This window comes from Drosophila sechellia, chromosome 3L (assembly GCF_004382195.2).
Source record: "Drosophila sechellia strain sech25 chromosome 3L, ASM438219v1, whole genome shotgun sequence".
Taxonomy (NCBI): Eukaryota; Metazoa; Arthropoda; class Insecta; order Diptera; family Drosophilidae; genus Drosophila; species Drosophila sechellia.
The window spans coordinates 10,428,613-10,451,331 of record NC_045951.1 but is presented as its reverse complement, the minus strand read 5'-3'; the positions used below and the strand labels follow the sequence as shown (position 1 = coordinate 10,451,331).

The 22,719-nt window shown below is 39.1% G+C and overlaps 5 protein-coding genes across 10 annotated transcripts in view; 3 read left to right on the top strand and 2 right to left on the bottom strand.

Annotated features, from left to right (window-relative positions):
- Positions 1–15,003: 15,003 nt before the first annotated feature.
- LOC6605179 (ninjurin-2) lies at positions 15,004–17,275 on the top strand. 2 transcript variants are annotated; one of them, XM_032719139.1, is made up of 4 exons: positions 15,004–15,306; positions 16,001–16,076; positions 16,296–16,672; positions 16,910–17,275. In XM_032719139.1, exons 1-4 carry the CDS (start codon positions 15,241–15,243, stop codon positions 17,108–17,110), a joined length of 720 nt encoding a protein of 239 aa, XP_032575030.1. In that variant the 5' UTR covers positions 15,004–15,240; the 3' UTR covers positions 17,111–17,275. The 2 variants fall into 2 exon arrangements, with proteins under 2 accessions (XP_032575030.1, XP_032575029.1); XM_032719138.1 differs by having other exon boundaries at positions 16,284–16,672.
- A 173-nt stretch (positions 17,276–17,448) lies between these two features.
- LOC6605178 (NADH dehydrogenase [ubiquinone] 1 alpha subcomplex subunit 5) lies at positions 17,449–18,430 on the top strand. Its single transcript, XM_002029981.2, has 3 exons — positions 17,449–17,559; positions 17,689–17,850; positions 18,143–18,430. Exons 1-3 carry the CDS (start codon positions 17,539–17,541, stop codon positions 18,332–18,334), a joined length of 375 nt encoding a protein of 124 aa, XP_002030017.1. The 5' UTR covers positions 17,449–17,538; the 3' UTR covers positions 18,335–18,430.
- Positions 18,431–18,447: 17 nt separating this feature from the next.
- Positions 18,448–22,305, top strand: LOC6605177. 2 transcript variants are annotated; one of them, XM_032720180.1, is made up of 2 exons: positions 18,448–18,779; positions 21,909–22,305. In XM_032720180.1, the coding sequence occupies exons 1-2, from the start codon at positions 18,545–18,547 to the stop codon at positions 21,956–21,958; spliced, it is 285 nt and encodes a 94-aa protein (XP_032576071.1). In that variant the 5' UTR covers positions 18,448–18,544; the 3' UTR covers positions 21,959–22,305. The 2 variants fall into 2 exon arrangements, with proteins under 2 accessions (XP_032576071.1, XP_002030016.2); XM_002029980.2 differs by lacking the exon at positions 21,909–22,305 and adding an exon at positions 18,860–19,077.
- LOC6605176 (guanylate kinase) lies at positions 19,073–20,624 on the bottom strand. Its single transcript, XM_002029979.2, has one exon. It carries the CDS (start codon positions 20,503–20,505, stop codon positions 19,801–19,803), a length of 705 nt encoding a protein of 234 aa, XP_002030015.1. The 5' UTR covers positions 20,506–20,624; the 3' UTR covers positions 19,073–19,800.
- LOC6605175 (dual specificity protein kinase splA) overlaps positions 21,056–22,719 on the bottom strand; it is a 25,979-nt gene continuing 24,315 nt past the window's right edge. For 2 of the 4 annotated variants that reach the window (XM_032720179.1, XM_032720177.1), the window contains exon 8: positions 21,056–22,719. In XM_032720179.1, coding sequence (XP_032576070.1) covers positions 22,535–22,719 — 185 coding nt within the window. In that variant the 3' untranslated portion in view covers positions 21,056–22,534. The other 2 variants (XM_032720176.1, XM_032720178.1) reach the window with 1 other exon arrangement.

The following is a 22,719-nucleotide window of genomic DNA, read 5'->3' as shown; positions in this document are numbered from 1 at the left end:
ATTCAAAACCGAAACCGAAACGGAGTCAAAGTCGAAGTTCCAGACGGACGACAACGACGACAGGTCAGTCCAAAAAAAAACAAAAAAAAATTAAAAATAAAAAACAGAACCCAAGGAAAATATTAACCATGTGCAGAGTGTGTTTGGGTCTTGACCACGGCTTCGAGGATGCGGTCAGAAAAAAGGAAAAGATGGAGGAGTCGCAAGTGGAGGTGGGGGCGAGCGATCGGCAGGAATGTTGCAGATGCAGGAGCGCAACGGGTGGATGGAAGGAGACTTTGTTTTAAATATTTAAACTTGCAGCAGGATCTGCTGCTGAAATGGTGGGGAACGGCCAGAGGATATGGTCGCTTCTGGCAGACGGATCTTTGATGTTTTTCTGTGTGCAGCAGCGCAGCCGATTAAAAAAATTTATAATGAGCGACCACGACGACGGCGACGACTGGCAATGGATCGAAGATGAGAAGATCGAGGGACTTATGGGATCTCCAACAAGTGGTAGAGGGAGGACAGACGTTGAAGGCGGCACTCGTATCTTATATATATATATATATGCGTATACATATGCCCTACCTTTTGATATCTCGTTTCGATTTCGCATTTAGTCCCAAAAGTCCCTTTATACTGCACAGCAAAATAAATAATAATTTGCACAGATAACAAAAAATTAAACGTTGAAAAGATAAATACTACATATGTGAGCAAATTAAATTAGATTTTAATGCGATGGCCAAATAAGTTAGTAAGACCATTTAACCAATTGCTGAGTTGCTAGCATCTTCGTATCTTTGCATTTTAGGTGTGCCAAAGATTTTCTTCCAGTGTATTCCTCTTATCCCTCTCTTCACCATTTTGGCACTTAGTCAGTCATTTAGTCATTGGCCCGTCGTCATCATCGTCTCGGTCTCCTTTTGAATTGCGTCTGTTATTAAATTATTTTATGTGCTTTTCCTTTGTCTTCTGCACCAATTTCTGCAAAAATTTACTTACACGCATACGACAGAAGAGAAAAGAGGAGCATCTTGCCAGTTGCATTCCCATACATATATGTATATAAACCTATATATATATGTATTTATATATAAGATATATCCTCCGCTTGTCTGCTCCTCTCATAATCCCCTTTAATTTGTCTTTTTGCTGCCTTTGGCCGCTTTTTCCATTTTTTTTTTGTTGGTTTCTCCTCGGTCGGTCGCTTGGTTTGTTTGTTTGCTGCCAACTTCTGTTGTTGTCGCTTCTTGGCCAAGAATTTTAATTGAAACGAGTTTGAGCAGCGGCTCCGCAGCCACGGCCAAACATCCAACCCAGAGCACTGCAATCCGCTTCACTCCACTCCACTTCACTCCAGTCGCCTCTATTTCAATGCAGTTCGGTTTGTCTAGACCTGGGTCAAGTTTTTTTTGGCCAATAGAAAAGAATCTCCAATAGCCCCGAAATGCAAACATCGCAAAATTGGGAGGAAGTTCCAAAACACCTTTAAAAATTACAGATATTACAACTAATTGATCTCTTTATTTTTTAAGTATCTTAATATCGATAGCTCCTACAATTTTAAAGAGTTAGTCAAATTTTTTTCTTTTTGGCATTAGGAATTTACTTTTTAAGCTAAATATTTTTTAAAAATATTTGGCATAGCTCAATAGAATTTGTTCTACATTATAATATATATCAAAACCTATTTTACATATTTTACCATACATTTATTCACGTGTAAGTTCCTAGCCAACAACCTTAGCTTGCATTATAGATAATGGACCATCTTTGTTCACAGGAAATCAAAGCAAAAACCCCTGATACTGGCCAGATATGGGATCCTCCCCCTAACAGCTCATGGTCGTAGAAACAAATCCCAGCATTCTCTGCCAGCCGATCACGACATGGCCGGTCGAACAACTTCTGTCTGCAGTGAGGCGGAAAAATCGAAACGCAAATATATCTGACAAAATACACGACACCTGATGGCATCCACACACAGGCACACACACACATGCCCAAGTGGTGCACATGTGGAGAGCAAACAGGAACAGGTAAGAGGAGTTGGCCACTGGTAAGCCGCAACCGAATCCGAAGCCTGGTCAATTTGTCTAGAGGGCAGCCCACAGAAAACTGGTCGAGTGCACGTGCTTGGGATCGAACCTGATGTTGGTCTTCGCGTTGGCCCTCAGCTGCAGACACCGAGATTCTCGACAATTGACCTCAAACTGGGTGAGAAGCGGGCTGTTGGTGGTGGACGACATCATCTACCTTCCAGCTTCCTTTCACATACCCACCTTTTTGCTGCTGCATTTTGACTAATTGAATTCCAATGCCAACAATATTTTGGCTTATTATGTTATTACCAGAAAGACTGCCCTTCACTTCGCCTGCCACTGCCACTTAGACACGGAAATTGGGGCGAACTTTCTTTCGGCATCTGTCTGATCCTCTCGCCCAGACCTTTTTTCTCGTATCATTAAATTCACACCCAAGGGAGCCGGAGAGGGTGGGCGGGGCAATTGGAAATTATGTTGTAATGCGTTGTGGTAATTACAATTTGCGGCCAGGTTAATGCGCATGTGCAACAAACACGTCAACAGCGCCGCTCACGCATAACCCGAAACAGGAGCAAGGAAACGATCAAGAAACAGTTGCTAAACGAGAAGCGACGACGAGGGAGCCGTGGTGCCAAACAGGACTGAAATTTGAAACTGGCCAAGCCATGTAAAGCGGCCCAAACATGCGCCACACTGGCCACCAAAAAGCGACAGTCGGTCGAGGCGATCGGGCGACAGTTTTGTAAAGAAATTTTTCGGTTTTGGTAAGCAGGTGCGGAATTGAGGTTCATAATTGGCGCCCAACGTTTTGTTTTTTAATTTTATAAATTTACTAAGGCAGAAGATAATTAAATGGCGCCCAACGTGGGGTCTATTTTACTCTTATCACAATTAACAATTCATGTTAATAATCTTGACCAAAATTATTAACAGAACATATCTAAAACATGGAAAATATGAAAGTTTTAATAAAATAATTAAAATTTTTGGAGCCCTTTCACTCACAGCGCCCAACTCTGGTAAATCTTTGGAGCCGCTCATTGGCATCGGGCTGGTTGTCTGGACAAGCTTAAGAGCTGCAAACGAGCAGCTGCAGCGGTAGAGGCTCCAACTTGGAGTCACGCAGGTGCTGAAAACTTAATTATTGTATAACACACAACGACGCGCCACCGCCGCAGCCATCGAACCAATCCTGGCCCACCTGCTGCAGTGCCAACGGAAGCAAGTTACTCAAAGCGGTTCGAGTTAATTAATATTTCTCGCTGGCTCCAGATACTCGCACAAATGTTTTATTAATTCTGTTAATTAATATTACCAATGAGCTGGGCTTAAATGTCAGCGATAGTTACAACGCTGTCCTGCTCTCTTCGAACATATATTACTATCTCTTTTCTTTTCCTCATTTCTCCGACAAGATAGAAAGAGAGAGAAGGCGATTGGAAAACCAGTTTTTTAGTAGCAGGCGCCAAAGTGCATGTAAAACTAATTGAAGTAACTGGGAGAACAGGTGGAGAAAAAGAGAAGACACTGTGACAATTAGCACGGGCGCCTAATTAACTTCTCTTCACCGCTCAATAGTCTTTTTTTCCTGTAGCTTTCGAATGATATCTCTCTTTTTCGCGATCTATTGAATGGCTATCGATAACTCTCGATCATATTTTCACATAACTGTCGACGACTGTAACTATTTACGACTCTAAATTGTCTCCGCTGGCGTTGAAGAATGCGGTTAAGAAACTTGTTTTTTGTCCGCTGTGCTCACCATTGAATGATTGGTTGCTGGACTGATTGATGATTGAAGGTCGCGGAGTCTCTTAAGTGACTCGCTGACAAGTGCGATGGGAGTTTCCTTTGTGGTGTTAATTACACGTCCACGCCCTCCGCCTCCAGCATTGACATTTATTATGCACAAAACGCAACATCAGAAATTACAAAATACAAATGCAAATCGATGTTTTAGCTCTTTGCCGAAATGCAATTAATTTGTAACGGCAACAATACTGTGTCTCTTTCACATCCATTCCCGCCTGTGTGCGGTTGAACTCCCTCTCTATCTCGTCTACCGCCCACATAAAAACGAAGGCAATAAACTGCAAATTTCATGGCTGTAAAATGCTATCTCAATGTTTGCAGAGGGTGGTCTTCTGGGTATATCAGTGAAGACATTCAATTGAAATCAAAAGTAATGTGATATGTTATACAACTAATGAGTTTAGTGCCGCCCAACGTGGGACTGTGTAACCCCATTTTTGTATTTATTGTATTTTAAGACGTGTATGATTTTAAAAAGCATTATTTTTCTGTGTTATATATTATACTTAATATGATTAAGATGAATTATTTATTTAAATATTAAACAGGATATTGCAAAAGTACTACCAGTGTTAATACTAAAGTATTTCTCACTTGTTTTACGTCTGCCACTGATAAAAGCATTTCCACATATCAGGCCACACACACCACGAGTGATGTACTCTCATTCCACTATAAATATACTCAGGCACACACAAACCGAAAAACACATACATATTTGAGCTCGCATATCCAAACACACCCACACAAGGACACGGACACGTAGTTATCCTGACACCGACACGCAGTCAAATGTAAAATGCAAACAGAAATTTCATGATTCTCCTCAGCTGCTGTTGCAACCTGCCGCCCCCTGCGCCCGCCCCTGTGCCACGCCTCCATTTCCACAACGCCCCCTTATGTGCCAACTCTACTGTTTACTTGCATGCTGTGTATAAATACGAATTTTATGTTATTTACACAAACGTTGCATCCTCACCTGCCGCATATATCTTTCGCATCCACTCTCCGCTCCCCCGCTCCTCATTCCCTCTCGCTCTTAATGCACGAGTGTGTGTGTGCATCCTGCAAACTTTGTCATTTGCATAACCTTTTTTTGGAAACGAGGGTGGAACGGGCGTTAAGCTTTTCTCTTTATTTTAAAGCAATTTAAAATATTTAGTTACAATTACATGTCAACAAATATACTGCACAGAGGCAGCAGGGACGGCAAAGGACACGCACGTACGGACAGGACACACTTATTTGTTTGCTCCGCAAGGTGGTACTGCAAGGATAACTGAAGTTTGGGGCAGCCATTGAAATGGCTCAATTCGAACACTTGCTGCCCTTTGAACATCGTTGCCGAACGAAAGGCACAAAAGTTTTCCCAATTTTTATGCTGCACAACGATGCGTATGATTAATTTAAGTTTACAGCAGACAAATATTAAGTATGCGACATGGAGGGTCTGGCTTAAATTTTCAGTATGGGTGTAGCCAGGCTATCAACCCATAGACAGAAGTCTAGACAATGACAATGGCGGCGAGTAGAAAAGGACCGCTTAAACAAAATTAAAAACAGTGGGCGGGCATACATTTAGATTTGCTTTAGAGATGTGATCGTGAGAATATAGATTGCACTCTGTGGAGAGTACAGAATGTAAATTTGAGGTTTTCAACAGGTTTGAAATTTAATTTCTATTATGAAAGGACCTTCTAATTAACCAGTGAATTATTCAAAGTGGAACAAAAATATATATTTAAATTTTTAATATGAATTTTTATATTTTATACCAAGTAAATTGGTTTTTTATTTAAATTAATACGTTTACAAAGAAAAGCAAATTAAAAGCTAGTGACAAAATGGACACCAATCAGATTTTCTTTCGCGTTATGCTTCTGGATATATGCACTTTAACCGTTTTTACCTGATGATCACGGCTCATCTCTAAGCCGCAAGGAGTGGCAAGGAAGATTTAATGGAAAAGTTGCAGCTCCGGCTGTTGTACTCTGTGGGCCAGAATGCTGGCTGACTGGCGTGGCAAGCAACAAACAACCAAACCGAACCAAAAACCGAAGCACAAAGGGGGGCAACAAATAAACGCCAAGCGAGCATCGTTGAGCACCTTTAGCAGCCATCGCAACAACCTACCAATCCTGCCATCCTTTCACCGGTGTCCTGTCTGTTGTCTGCCACATAGAACAAAAACGCAATAACGAAAGGGACTGTAAGGAAATCGAGGAGGAGTAGCAGAGTAGCACGAGTCCTTCATGTTGCATATGCATGCTGTAGACAACTCCTTTGTATATAGTACCCCCCCTCCCCCCTCTTCCTCACCCCCAACATGCGCAAAAATACCTACATATAGGACCCAGGTCCTAGGCCCCAACATTTACTTAATACTCGACTGGCGGAGACGAGAGGAGTGGAGGCCGATGGTGGTGCAGAATCCCGGGTTAAAAGGGATCCTGGACCCTGCGTGTTTGTGTGCCCTGCCAAATGGCAGGTAACATTCAACGCAATTTCGCTGCCAACACAAGAAGCTGGCTGAAAGAAAGTGGAAAGCGGCAGCAACAGCCGTAGAATGGGATAGATCCGTCTGCAGCAGCAAGTAAAAAGTCCTGCGGAGTTTGTGATGTAGTTTATTGCAGTTTGCTTTCGCTGCTCTTGTAATTGTTATTGCGATACTATTGTCTACAATAAGTTTATATACAAACAGGTGTCTGGAAATTTGGTAAGTTACTGTTTCTACATAAAGAATCATTTTTAAAAGTTTTATGAATAGTACTGCCTTTGTAATTTCAAAAGAAATCAAAAACATTTGTTAAAACACAAATAGGATACACATTATCTTTGGTCATATCGCAACTGTCAGATATTTTGGCTAACCAACTGTGATTACACATCTAAACAGTATGTTATTTTAATTTATAGCCGAGTAATTTACAATAAACCAATAAACAATAAGCAGCAGCGACACAAAAATGGCTAGAAGGATCAACAAAAACAGCCGCCAGATGGCGTACGGCCATAATAATGCATATGATGATAATATGGCAAGCGAAGAGCCAAAATCCAGAAATAATTCACAATTATTTGCCATATTTGAAACCGCAGTCAAAACAGGAGTTGCGGAGCAGAGGAGGAGCAGGGATAATGACCCACCAAATTGTATATCCCTGGATGATATCCCTGTCATACGCTTTTCCTGTTGCCGTTTTTGCTTTTGATTGTTGTTGTTTTTGTCGCGAATCAACGTTAACAACAGCAACCTGAACAGCAACAACAGTAACAACAACAACAACTGTCGAAAGAGCAGCAACAACACAAGCATCCGCAAACCACAGGAAACCCGACACGGGCGCCAGGACAAAATACTTATTATGTGAATTTATATGCCCGAGAAAACCTATATGTAAGCACAGTCGTGCTTAAAATAATATGTGTCGGTAATTAATTATTATACATGATACATTTTAAAAATATACAAAATAATAAATAAGACAGAAACTAATCAGTAGGTAATATTTAATGGTCTTTTAAAATATACATTAAAGAGCCTGAATACAAAAGAACAACAACCTTTTAGGGTTTTCCATAATCAAGCTGCTATTTTTCTGCGCACAATTGTTTGTGTGTGTGAAATGCGGTGGCGTGGTCGTTGCCCCCGCCCTGTGGTCCCTGGCAAAAATGTTATGCAAATTTGCATCATCCGCACACACGTGTGTAAATTGTTGTATGCATTGTTACCTTATAAAAACAGCGTAATTTTTTAAATGGGTTTTATTTACACTCGAACCCACACCAAAAATGTTCGCTGCTTTTATACGAGGCCAGCTCGCTGGCAAAAAGTGATTTTCCATACAAATTAACAAATAAAAGCACACGCAAAAAAGGAGCAAAGAGCACAGAAACATTCGCAGGACACTCCACTTACTTATACAGAGACAAACACATGACACACATGACTGACAAATATATATTCATATACACATACATACATACATATATGTACTTCTTTTGTATATATGGTGTATGGCATTTTATTTATGCGATGCCTGTGCAAAAGATTCAGGAAAAATGTTGAATTTTTAATGCAAATATAAAGCAGAAAATTGTGTTTCTCTTACCCGACGATCTATGCGAGAGATTTATTCGGGTGGAACGCATTTGTATCTTAGATACGTTTGTATCTCGAGATAACAACTTAAAAATTTTTAAAGGATTTTATGCTGAATAATTATTAGATAGAAGGCAGTTTAATGAAATTGTCTTCAATAGATTTCAAGATGTTTAAAGAAGAAATACTATTATAAAAAATTAAATAAGAAAAGCTTTTGTTTTTCTTTCCTAGAAGGACTAGATTTGAAAATGGTTTCTAAATAAGAAAATATAAACAATCGAAGAGTACACATACCCTGTTACATAAAAGGGCATACAATTTATTTAAATTCTGCACTTTTTTTTTGCTTTTTGGCATAAAGTTGTGCAGCAGATTGCCAATTGGCCAGTGACACACTACACACACAATAACACATTGTAAACACAGATACTCACACGCACAGGCATTTACCGGTATCATTTTTATTTGTTGGTCCTTCACGGCGAGTCCATTCCATGGTCGAGAAACGTTTATTTAAACAAGTGAAATGTAATTATTTTGGAATTTATTATTAAATTAATTTTAATTGTAATAATGTGCATGTTAAAATGGCTCCCTGCCACACAGACAAGCGTACATGTGTGTGCTTTTGTGGTTTTTATTGATTTTAATTTATTTATTTAACCATTTTTTTTTTTTGGTGTTTTATTCATTTTGGTTTCAGTCGTTTGGCCCTTTTTTGTGCGGCCACTGTCTGCCGGGTTATTATGAAAATGTACAAGAGTTTTACAGCGTTAATCAATTTCATTTTCACTCTGGCGAGCAGAAAGCGAAGCAAATTAAATGAAATTAAAAATGCATTTTCGTACCTTGCCACACCGCTTACCGTTAGGCCCCGTGTAAGCCAACAAGTAAACAAAAACCCGACCACAATTTACGCCACATCTAATTGGGAAAGGAATGGAATGGCAAGGGGCAATGGCGAGGGGTTGGCATTGCAACAATTTCATTTTATTTGCTTGCATATTTTAATTAACCCAAAAAGCCACACAAAACTCTCAACAATTTTCCGAGCATCGGCAGGGCGAAAGGGACGTGCTAAATCCTTGCTCAATTGTTATTAGGTGTGATTTGTAAACATAATACATACAGCACACAATACAACTTCAATGTGCACGCGTGTGTGTGCGTGTTTGTGTGTGTTTGGGGGCAGTACTTAATGCATATGTCCTTTCAAAGGGTTTCATAAGCCTTTTGAAGTGCTTCATACGCTTTCAGAGCTTATAAAATTTGTTAATGAAAATATATAAGCTTGTTGGCACTTTAATTACCTTGAGTTATGTTAATTGGATGTTTTATTTAAAAGGAAAATAAATTCACTAATACATACATTATTGTTAAAAGCTATTCTTGCTGTGTAAGCTCCTAAAACTAAATTCCACTGTAATGTTAATTGAACTTAATGAAAGTCTGATTGTTAGAGTATTCTGAATCATTGAAGAATCATTACCGATTTGCTTTTGGCCAAGATATTGCACTGTACGCACAAGAAGCTACAATTTGTTGCCTTCTTTCGGGCGCTCCATATCCTTGCAACTTGCTCTCTCACTCACTCTTCGCCTGTCCCACTTGCCATCTCGCTCGGGGCCTGGAAATGGGGCTCGTTAGGCATGAAACGGACGTGCTTAAAATTTCATAGACGCACACACACACGCACACACTGCCACACACGACTGCATATCAAATGAACATGTGTGCGTATCCTTTATGGATTTAATCCGCATGCCTGCGGTCGGCCACAAGATCAACTGTTGGCAGAAGTGTGTCAACAAGATGGCTCGGCCTCCATGTCCGTTTTTGGGGGCGTGGAACTGGGCTTGCAAGTGGGCGTGACAGTGGGCAGGTGGGCATGTGGATGTGGATGTGAATGTGTTGCCTCACAAGTGGGCATAATGGCCCACCCGTCCACCTCTCATTCCACTTGCTCATCCCCTCTGTTGTGCTAATAATGACGCTTTAAGTGCGTGTGTGTGTGAGTGAACTTGTTTTAGGTTGCTTGTGTCTTCACTGCAACAAATTATTACCATTCAATAAATAATAATTATGTATAACTACTATATTTCATATAGTTTACCATATTTTTTTAAATATTTATGAACCTCGAATCACAAGCATTTATTTCCATAAAAATGACAGAAGATTAATCATTTTAAATAAATCACTTTTATAATTGACCATATACTACATTTAAATACATATAAAAAGCAAGTATCCTTTTAAATTAAAATCAAAGCTGTGATAATTAAAATGAAAAAAATGCAGAAGTGTGCATAATCTTTTTTTCTATAGCTTATACAATTTGTTAAAATATTATTCCAAATATAGCATGAGTTTATCTAAAGTTCATTAATTATTTTTTTGAATTTGTACAAAATATTTTCAAGTGTTGTGCTTCAAATGTTTCTACAGCAAGGATGCTAGCCGCAATCGAAGTGTTTCGTTGATGGAGTGAATGATGGAGTTGAGGCCAAGTATCAGTCAGTTGCACTCGTCGATACTTTAAGCCTTGTGAATGTGGAAAAGCAACTCCTTTTGCCCGCCGATTGCAACAAATCGGCGGGAAAAGGGAAAATCGAATAACAAAGGCAAAGGATAAGTTTATAATTCAATTCAGATACTGTTTGAAGGCTTACTCGCAAGCATTATGCAATTGAATTTGTTTTTTATTTATATTTCTTGCAATTCGAGCTTAAATGTTGAGTGCTGACTAAAATTCGATTAATAATCCTTTGCACATTAAGTTCAATTGATAATAGAAATTGTGACAATCCATTTTAAGCAGACAATATCGGCTGACTATTGTAGAAACACAAATTATTTAAAGCTTATAGTGCGGCTAACTAAAATTCGATGAGTAAAGCTGAAGGCAATATCTACATTTAGTTATGCAACAAACGGCATTGAAAATGTATGAATCACTGACATAAAATTTAGTTGGTATCTGCCATCTAATTCAACAATCAACAAAGCAACGGGATACCCACAAATACCAAGTCTTCCGCCCACCCACACACACATGAATAGATAAATTCTGGGATTCCCCCTGCCATCGCAGGCAAATACATTTTGTATACAGAGCCATTGGGGCGTGCTACTGTGTGTGTGCGAGTGTGGCTGAGTGTGTGTAACGGCAATCATTATTGAGGCAATGATGTGCATTTCATGAATTATACACGGCAAGATGATGCGTTGCGATGTCGAACATCTGCGTCTGTGTGTGGGTGTGTGTGTGTGTGCGTTTGTGAGTATGTCCATTCCCTGCTCAAGGACTCGTCCTGTGCTATCCTGAACCACCTACTCCTGTTCCAACAATCCCTATCCGGGCATGGTTGGTTGGGCAATGCGCCGAGGTAAGTAATAAACTTATTGGCTCCATGCCTGTCCATTGATTGTCCGTTTGTAATACACAATATGCGAGGATGAGCCACATGGGGCGGCAAATATCAGGGATGGCCCAGCGTATATGGCTACTCATTTACGGAATAATCTAGTTAAAGTGCTTCCAGTTCGACTTATTGCATTGCATTACATTATTAGGAAATATATTCTAAGCTAGCGAAAATTAGTTGCTAATCTTTTTAATCTGTTTCCTCGGTAAAAATAATTTCTTTGTTGAATTAAACAACTATATTTTTGGCTTAGTTCTAAAACGTTTAAAGAATATTTAAATAGGGAACTTATATTATATTTATATCCTCAAAAATTACAAACACATATATTAAGGTGAACAAATTAATTTAGGGTTTTCAAAGTTTTAGCAGTGTTTTTCAATAGATTGCAAAATAACCAACAGAATTTACGTTTCTATTGATTCAAACATTTAGTTTTATTGTTTTTGTATTCCTTAGATTTCATACAGCGTTCTACTTTTTGCTCAAGCCATCTTGCTTGAAATAAGCCCATTATACCGAAACCTAACTTACCATTTCCATTAAAACTTTGCTGAATTTGGCCATCTCTAGCAGTCGGATTGGCGTAAGGGAATTACGGGAAGTGGGAGGCATACGAGCCATTCTGAGCCGCCCACTCAAATGTGGCCATATCATGACGAGCTGGCAGTGCCAGCGGACGTTTCATCGTTAAATGTGGAACTGTTAAACAGATAATGACCAACCACACCACACCGGTGGACGGCCCACAAAGGCCAGCACCACCCATTCGGAACCCCATCCAACTCAGACCCAATCCCATGCCCAATCCCAACCCAGTGAACTGACCGACCGCAGAACAGCAAGGACTTTCGAGGGGCAGTGCTCAGTGAGTGGCTGTGTGGCATGTGGACGTGAGCTGACCAGGAGGTCTTTGTTATGTTCCCCGGCTTTCATAACTGTATCAATAGCGTTGACGATGACGATGATGCTCCAGCTCCTGCTCCTGCTCCATCTCCAGCTGCTCCAGCTGCTGCTCTTCCTGCCAACGACGATAAACCAATGATGGTGATGATGATGATGATGCTGGTGCTGGTGTTGTTATTATTCACCATTTGTTGTTGTCCTGCGGAAACCAGACAACTGTCGTGCTGAAATTCTGATGCATTGAAATATAATTATTGGGAAATGTGCGATTGTCGTTGGATTTCCGTTTACGTGCTCGCCATTTCGGTTTGGGGCTGTCCGATTATGCATGCATACGGATGCTGGAGTATGGGAACAAGTGTAGGACATGATTGTTTGTCCTTGTAGATACGAGCACAGCAGGGTCCGCAATAATGGGTTGTGGAATATTGGGATTCCGATCAATGCAAGTAAAAGGGTACTAGTAACAATAATTGGGAATTTCTGCTCTCAGCCAAAACTTTATTAAAGAATTATAAACTTCTCTAGCACGACGTTATATAGACTCATTAATATCATAGTGAATACAAGTAAGCCATCTTAATTCCCAAATATACATAGTTTTCTTATACATATGGTACATATTTGATGGCAAAAATGCAGCCTTCGCTGTTTCCCTTACATATTTGTATCGATTTGGGCCAAAGGACTTGATGCACACCCACCTGACATTACGCTTATCACACACACACACACACCCCGCCAACCCACAATCATAATTTATGCAAGCCCAATGACATAACAGTTGCCGGATTATAGCCATGCATTCTGCACTTGTACGCTGATGTATAGTTTCGAATTTCCGTATGCACGTTCAATTACCATATTAACCGAAACGACTAATTAACTAAAGTTGTGTATGACTGGAAAGCCTGAATTGAAGCCTTAAATAAAGACAATGAATGTCTTTGAAAGGAGATTTTAAGACAGAAAATGTTAATTTGTGGTGCGGATTACGTTTTCATTTATAAGCCGCATTTCACTTCACTTTTTACATTGTTTGTTTGAACTTATTGATTTCACCACTTAACTTTCGCGGGAAAATCAATTGGTGTTCAACAATGTATTTGATGGTTTGAGTCTGCGATAAAAGTCACCACCAACTTTGAACTGCGCATAAATCGTTAAAAAATCGTTTAGAACTTTTTTTAATAGAATGGTTTCATTTAACAAATATATATTTGGGAAAAATAAATAAATAACTAATTTGCATGTTGATTAAATATATGTATGTGTTGTATTCAAAAATGTAACTCAACATGCCTGAAAAGGACGCAAATTTGAGAGACAGTGCTGTAGCAGACTTTACAGCACTGTCTCTCAAATCAAATCAACAAGCCCGCCATAATTTAAAATCATTCTACAAAATAAAAGTGAATTTGCTTTTCTATTCACTTCTTTGTTTGATGTTTGATGTTACTATTAATTACTTGGGAAACACATTGTTTATTGCATTCATAACTCAGTTTATTTAGTTTTTAATACATTGATCATTTTAGGTGATTTAAATTGTTTGTACTACAATTTAAGTGAAAAATACAATAATATAATAAATAATCTTTACTTATTATTGACATCAAAATTCTAGCAAGACACCCAAAACGCATGTCCATTTAAACAAAGTCAAAAATCCCATTTGCCAAAAATAAATACAAGAAATATTTAGTGCCATTTGGTGGTGTTGGTCCCAACAGATTCCCATAGGGAATTCCATACAGATGCTCAGAGTAAAAACTCTTGAAATGTATGTAAATAAGTATATGTATATGGTAGCATCTCTCCTCAACCGGTTTTCTTATTCTCAATTTTTTTATGCTCGATAAGACCAAAAGAACTTTATTGCGATTGTTCTTCAGTTGTGAAAGTCCTCATTGAATTGCCTTCTCTCACTTGATGACTAATTTTAATCGAGGGAAACGTAAATATTCCCCGTGACATTTTCCGGCTAGCTCATTTGGGCATTTTCCAAGAAATCGCGTTTTTTCAAAACGGTAGCATAAAAAGAGCAGTCCATCTAGTCTATGTATAAACTATACTATAAACATATATTTGTGCTCTGGGTTATCGCGCTGAGTGCAGTGACGTATAAGCATTAATTGTGAGCCGAACTTAGCGTGCTAGACTGCGGAAATAATTCACTAGCAGAAAGAGAGGGACATATAACATTAGACAGAGAGAAAGCTGAAGGGGAAAAAGAGATGGAGAAGCTTAAGCTTCAAACACCTTGTTCATACAGTTAAAAAAATAAGGAGATTAAGGCAAATATTTCCTTAATTTGTAGTAGTATTTTTATTATTTTTTTATTTATTTATTTATTTTTTTATCCCAATTTATGTTTAATTTTTTTTAATTTTAATATGATTAAAATTTAAATAAATATTAATCAAATATTTATATCAATTGTAGCATATTTGTATACAATATTTTACCTTTTACAAAAATACTAATATATAAACTTTTAAATAATAAAATTTTATTTAATTTAAAGACTCTTTCTGTGTGTATATATATTAAACTCCCATTGTCTTCAGAAAATCCTCATATTACATCAACAAAAAACTTTTTGTAACACTGTAGAATGAGAACGTGAAATCCCCAATGGCTGATTGTTTGGGGAAACAACAAACAAGTGCCAAACAAGTGGAGCCAAGAGAATATTCGTCATATCAATGGTTTCTCTGGTCAGTTGTCCGAGAAATAGCGTGCTGAGCGGTCGCAAATCGCGCACGAGTATTAAACACAAGCCGAAAAAATAATAATAAATAAGCAACAGAGTGATTTGCACGAGAAGATCTAGATAAAGAGATACTACATAAGAACAAACAAAGAAATTCTTAAAGCATCTTGGCATTGAATTCCTCATTTGTAATTGCCCAAAGACATATTAATTGCAATTAATTAATTAATTAAGCGTAAAATGAGTAACTTAGAGCATATTACGCTGGAAATAGATAAAGTGCCACTGGGAGATGATAAAACTTTGGTGAGAAATACAGTGAGCTAAAGCTTCATTATCATTAAAAAACCCGTCACTTAGTTGTAAAAATAAATTCATAGTACTGAATTTTTTAAGGGATACGATTTTAAAATTCATATTAAATTGCTGAACTATGAGTATTTTGACTTGCTTAAAATTACTAAGTTTTTAAACAAACAATCATAGCTGGAGTAGCTTAATGTTTGCTGTCTAATTTTTTAGTTAAAGAAAGGAGAAATCTCACAAATCCCTCGTTTTGCTGCAGGGGAAATCTATTTTTGTGACTCATAGCTACCAGCATACTTAAAAAAATCTTTTTCGATTGCTATATGTTCTTTCAATTAGAGCATGATCATAGAAAGTAGCTCATTTACTTAATATAACTACATTCTTATTGCATAAAATACTATTTTATTTATGAAAAATACATGTTTGTAGCAATTTTCAAAGCATTTCTGTCCCTGAAGCTTATCGTTTTTTGTGTTCAAACTTACTGAACAGTTCTAAAACATATTGCAGCTGCATAATCCTACAGATAAATACTACTTAGCATATAATTGCATTAATCAAAATTTGCAAGTTTATCAACGCTGGCGTACAGAAGCTGTGCTGTTTGGCAAAATAAATTTGCATTTTAAAACAATGGACTTGCAGGCAAAGTTGTTTATATTCCGGAAACGATTTTATTGAAATTTTACAGGAAAATAACAGCAAACACAGCTATGGCGGTGCAATCGACGGACGGACACGTAATGCTCTTCCAGTGCCCAGAGCAGGTTCGTATGCCAACTTACTCGTTTATCTCCGAAAACAAAAAGTTCGATCCTTTTTCTGTGCTTGTCTATATGTTAATTGTGCTTGTGACTAATGCTGCATAAAACCCCGCTCTTTAAACAATTTGCGTAAACCACAATTATGGTGTAAGTAGCTTAAGCAGGTGGTGATCAATTTCAAGTGACTTCAATAATTCGCTTCATTTGTAGTTCCCGAAACAGATGATGATGACAACGACGATCGTCCCTTTGTTAAAGATGGCAGTGACAATCCCGGCGTGGATGACGGTCTTTTTTCAACTGGTGGAGGCCACGGAGGCAACGGTAATGTGAATGTAAACGTTCCCAACGGAGGAAGACGACCCAGTTTCTCCTTTCCGGGATACAATGGACCCGGTTTCGTGACGATCAACGGCGTGGAGACACCCATACCCGATGTGAATGCTTATCAGCACAAGAAGACCCTGGCTCAGGGAATGATGGACCTGGCACTCCTCTCCGCGAATGCAAATCAGTTGCGTTATGTGCTGGAGACGAGCTCCCAACATCCATACTTCTATCCCAGTCTGCTGTTCATCTCACTCAGCATTATATTCCAGGTAAATTCAGATATTTGTATTAATTCTATAATTCTTTGTATTAAAACTATCCGAATTTTACTATAGAATTTTATAAAGATGATATGAATATTCATTAAAAACAAATATATACAAAGGTATCAAAGTTTTAGACCATTTAGTATTAAAACAAAGTAGTTTATTATAGCCAGATTTCACTGTTTTGGTCAATACCCATATTTTTGATGACACACACTCATAATTTCTTTTCCATTTCAGATTGCTGTGGGCGTGGGTCTGATATTGAATGGCAGGTATAATATCAAAAACGGGCACGATATCTGCCGAGCGAACAGGATCAACAATTATACAGTGATCGGCATTTTTATAGTCACGGTGGTGAATGTTCTGATAACCGCCTTTACAGTGGATAGAGACGACATAGCTACTGCGGCCGCTTTACGCGCCAATACCACATAGTTTAACTTCTATTTTAAGTAGACTTTATTATTATGAACACACAGACGCATCTTTAGATAATACTCACATTGTTCAGTCCTTGTTAAAGTTCACTCATTTTTCTAAACCCAACAATGAAATGTAATAAATAAAATCCCACGAGCATTTCTCGCCTTATTGAAATTACTTAAATGCTGTTTTTCTTACTATTGGGTGTTTTAATTAATTCTTATTGGTTATTGTTCGTTATTAATATTAAATCCTTTCAACTCAAATGCAATTTGAATAATTTTTTGCCGCCTAACTATCGTTTAGCTAGAATAGTTTACGATGTAGCATTTGACAACACTGTGTTATAGCTTCGACACTTCACAGCACTAGGCAACAGCTGTTAAAAAATAAAGTCGTGCGGAAAATTAAGCATTTTCGGCTAAAAGTCTATTGCAAACATGGCCAAGATCATTAAGGCAGTAAGTGCGAGGAACTCAAGTGAAGCATTTGTTTGGGAATCTACAAAAGTTAAATGACCGACTAATCCCCGCTTGAGTTTCGCTTCGTTTCTCCAATTGTTATTGTTATGTCATCGCTTCCTTCTGCAGTCCACAGGTTTGACCGGACTCGCCGTGTCCACCAATCCCCACCACACGCTTTGTGCCCTCTATGGCAAGATCCTGCGAGCGGTGTCCAAGATGCCACAGGATGCCAGCTACCGCAAGTACACGGAGCAACTGGTGAAGCAGCGCGCCGATTCCGTGGCCCAAGTAAGATTATTCGGAAACATTGCTAGTTTTGGTTGCCCTAGTGGATGGTACCTTCATTAAACCATATGTACCACCTATATAAACCGTGCAACCAAAATAGAGATCCCTACACTTATTATTTGGTTTAAAGCTTGTTATTTTCTGTTTCATCCTCCCATTTCCTTTTGTATCTTATTATTTTTTACACCAAAAAACAATTGTTAAAATAGTGCAGAAAGAAACCAATTATTATAGAATAGTACATCTTAAAGTATCTAAATCTCAATACAATCTCGACCATTATTACCCGCAGCACAAGGACATCACTGCCCTGGAAAAGGCCGTCGGTTGCGGTCAAGTGGAGGAGCTGATTGTCCAGGCCGAGAACGAGCTGATCCTGGCGCGCAAAATGCTCGGCTGGAAGCCCTGGGAGAAGTTGGTCCAAGCCGCGCCTGCCAAGCAGTGGGACTGGCCACCAGCCCAGATCATGGAGCCCAAGGTTTAGATTCACACTTAGTACTAATTAATCTACAGCAAATCGAAATGAGAAGAGAGCAATAAATCCGTTGATAAACCAGTCGCTTTATCAGCTAAAAAATAATTGAGCTTTAAAAATTTAGCGATTTTAATCGAATGAATAAACCTGGAACAGCACCACACAAGATCAGCCATATTCAAACAATCGATCCCACGACGATCTCAGTTCGTTTTCAACATGCGTGCGCTTCAGTACCTTCTGCTACTGCTCGTCATCTCCGTCGGCTTGGCGGCATCGGTGCCTCGCCAGCGTCGTCAGATCGATCTCACGGTTTCGGCGGAGCACGACGACAACGATGAGGAGACGGAACTGGCTCTGGAGGCCATCGCCGGGCTGTGGAGCAGTGCGGACAGTCGGACGAAGATCGATGGCTCTGCCAGCCTGGTGCATCGCACACATGGAACACAATCGGGTACGGGCAGCACCAGATACCAGGCCAAACTGCATCTGCACCATGACTATAAGACCAATGCGTATCCCTCGTAATCCAAGGTTCGGAGCAGGACTTTCGCGTGGGCTTGCGTATTACATTCGACAAATAGAGCCGGGCATTCATTCCAGACATCAGTAGGAGGGCGGCCGAGGACAAAATCGAGCGATTGCGTGTGGAGACGGTCACTGTATAAACAATCCCACAGACGATAGATAACATTTTGACCTTCTCGGGCTTGGCTTTGTTGGAAATATATAGAAACTTTATGAAAATACAATATACCCGCATACTGCTCGCTTTATTGATTCCATTTTAATCGCCCTCTCCGGTTTTCTCGACCGTGAAGCGGCGCAACAAATTTCAGCTTAAAATTACAACTAGAACAACGAATTTGCACAACATTGATGAGGTGGACAGGAGGAGAGTATAATAAATACAAGCCATTTCTTAAGTATAAATGCCATTAGTCAACGTGGTTTGCAGGGTGGGCGCTCCAGGAATCGGGGTCACGAAAAGTAATCTACGGTCCACTTTCATTGGAAACATTGGGTCAAGTTCGCTGGTTGACGTTTGGCGGTATTTCCAGCAATTGTTTACTAACAATATTCTGCTGCTGACAAAGTATTTTTCACAATACAAGCAAAGTTTGTCCTAGAATTCAAAAATAGTCTGCTTCTATGTAAAACTAAAATTTTGATATTGCTCTTATATATGCGATTATTAAGTGGAGAGTATTATTTCTATTTTATTTAAGAAGACTATTAGTTAAAACGTGAAATTTGGTATTCTGTATCTTCGGAAAGTTTTTAAGTTTCCCTTATATACTAAAATCTTTACAATATATATAAAGAGTACCTGGTTTTCCTATAGTTTCCTGCGGTTTCCAATGATAAGTTTTCTATAATTTACTTTCCCTGTCGCCGATCAGTTCACAAAAAATCCCTACCCCCACCCCATTGAGGTTAATATCATTCCACATTCGCCCGCAAAATGCTTCGCCTTACTTCAAGTTAACTGATACTCCCTGCTTCTGCTGCTCCTCGAGTTCCTGGACGACAAAGTTGCGGAACTCCTCGTAGGCCACATCGATGTCCACGTTGTTGATGATCTTGTGGAAGTTGCCGGGCGTCAAACCATAATCGATCTCCACCTGGGCGGCATTGAGGCGCTTGCTCAGCGACTCCTCCGTTTCGGAGCCACGTTTGCGAAGTCGTCGCTCCAGCTCCTTGATGCTCGGTGGATTGTTGAAGATCAGTATGGGATTGAGATCCGTACGACGGATCTGCTCCACTCCCTTCTGTTCGATGTCCAGTATGCAGACCCGTCCCTGTGCCTGGATCTCCCTAACCGCCGCCTTGCTCGTTCCATACAGATTGCCCGTAAACTCGGCCGTCTCGATGAACTCGTCGCCGGCGATGGCTGCCTCCATTTCCGGGCGTTCCACAAAGTAGTAGTGCACCCCATGATCCTCGCCCTCACGCGGCTTCCGCGTGGTGTGCGATATGCTGAAGCCAAAGGTGCTGGGGAATTCGGCGAACAGCCTCTTGAGCAGCGTACTCTTTCCGGATCCCGAGGGTCCGCACAGGACAAGGGGTCGTGGGCCGGGGGCGGTCATCTTCTTGTTCGTTAAGGATGCCGCTGCACTGCTGATGCTGCTGCTGCTGCTGCTGAGCGCCCGATTTACAATGAACAGAAAGCTTATCATCGCGTGGCCTTTTATTCGCACAGAACAGTACCAACAACACAAATGGGGGCCAAAAAAGCTGGTTTAGTTCTTTTTTCTATTTGGCTTTGGCTAAATTAAGAGAAGTGGGCGTGTGTGTGTGCCCCAGCGGTGGGCGAAAGTCGATACATATCGATAGGCCAAGCAGTGCGATAAGTCTTGTGGTCACCCCTATATTTAAAATTTGTATTGAAATCATGCTTCCTTTAAAATCAATTTAAATATATGATAATAATGAATAAGTAAGTTGAATATCTAATTTAACATTTAAAATTAAGTTACGTTAAAGCTGAATAATCTAAAAAGAATTTTAGAAAAAGCTGGAACAGACTTATTAATTTATTTAAAGCCCAGTTATTAGCGATTCGAGCCTCCCAAATAAACAATCAATTTAAACATCAGTCGATTTTGGTTTAAAAACTGTTATATTCTTATACTGTTTTACATTTAGCATAGAATTTCAAACACACATACACACTGAAACTGATGCCGACTGAATTACAATGCATTTGTAGTTATTTTTTTATTTTTATTTGTATTTAGCTTACAATAATTGTGAATTTCTCATCTGCTTGTTTCCGTTTAATTGTTTTCTCGTTATTCTCGTTTTCTTACGTTTTTGTAATTTCATATTTTTTGATCACATTTTGATTTCGCATGCCCAAAGTGAATTTGGTTTGTGTTCCGAATGATTCGCCTGAATGTAAACCTACTTTACTGCCGTCCGATAAATCGAAAATATATATATATATATATATTATTTTACCTCGTATGTTTAGTGATTTATGCAAGCCTCTGCTTCTGCTAGATTCCTACTAATCTGTGTATATGCTAATATTCAGTCAATATTATATTCATATCTTCAATGGAGGATCGAAAACCTGAAGTTCTGCTCTGCTCTGTTCTGTTCTGTTCTAATGGGAAGAGTATATAGATTTCGGTTTACCGAAGATGAATACCTCATCTGTCAAATATATGTACAAATTATCATACGGTTTTAGCTTTAGTTTTCGATGTTTCTCTGTTACTTTGCATTTGAAGTGGAACAAAATCAAACAGTCCTAGGCGACGATCGTGGTATCATATGGTATAATGATATATGGTATATGGTATAAGGTTGCTGGATTCCTCGCGGTCTCAACTAAATAACAGTACTAACTTCGTATCGGAGCTGTAACATGGATAAGGCATGTGGAGGATTTGATATCGGAAATGAGTGATGAAACGTGAATTGAATTATGTGTTAAGTTTGTGGCTGGCTCTCTGGCAATTCAAGAATTGGTTTAATTGTTTTATGTAATTTATTGTACCCTAAAAATTTGTTTACAACTAATACTATGCATATGCTTAAAATTGATTAAAAAATATAATATTTATATTTATAGATTTATTCACGATGCTAAGAACTAAACGAATTGTACGACAAAATTGTTGAATAAGACCAAAAAAAGGGAGCCATGCAGTTCAGCAATCCCAATCGGGACTCCCAAAAAAGGTTAACAATTAGTTAAAAAAGGTTTTTAGGGCGGGTAGGGGGTGGTGATTGAATGGTTTGTGTGTGTGTGTGTGCCCCTAGAAAAACGGGGCAATCTTCTTACTGGCTAGGATTCAATATTATTCATATTTAATATTCAATTACTAGGAGCTTAAAAGTTTGCATTCATTTATCGGCTGCTATATTCTGGCTGGCAAATTAATTAAAATATGTAATGCAGTGGGTAACAAAAAGGGAAACTACTAACAATTATGTTTAGATCGGCTCTGTTTTGCTTTCATCCGTTTTGTATAATTATGTATAATTATTGTTTACAAGTAGCATAATTAATAGTTACGTGTATATTTGATGTTGGTTTCTTATAAATTGTTTGCTTTTTTTATGTTGCTTCCGTTTTGTTAAAATTATAAAATTACCTAATCAAGAAAACCATCATGATAATAGTTGTTACTGCTGCTGTTCTGTTTGTTTTACGTTTCTGTCTGTCAATTGTTATCTACGTTAGGTGGATGCCTTTTAGGCCTTCCAGTTGTTCTGCCGACTGCCGCTGGCCCCACTTTGCTGCTGGGGCGGTATCATCTCCAGTAGATACTGGCGCTGCAGCTCCGCCGCCCGCTGAACTTCCGCCATGCTGTTCGAGCTGCTCGAATTCTTCGCCGATCCGGAGGATGAGCTGCTCTTCTTGTTGTTATTGTTGAAGG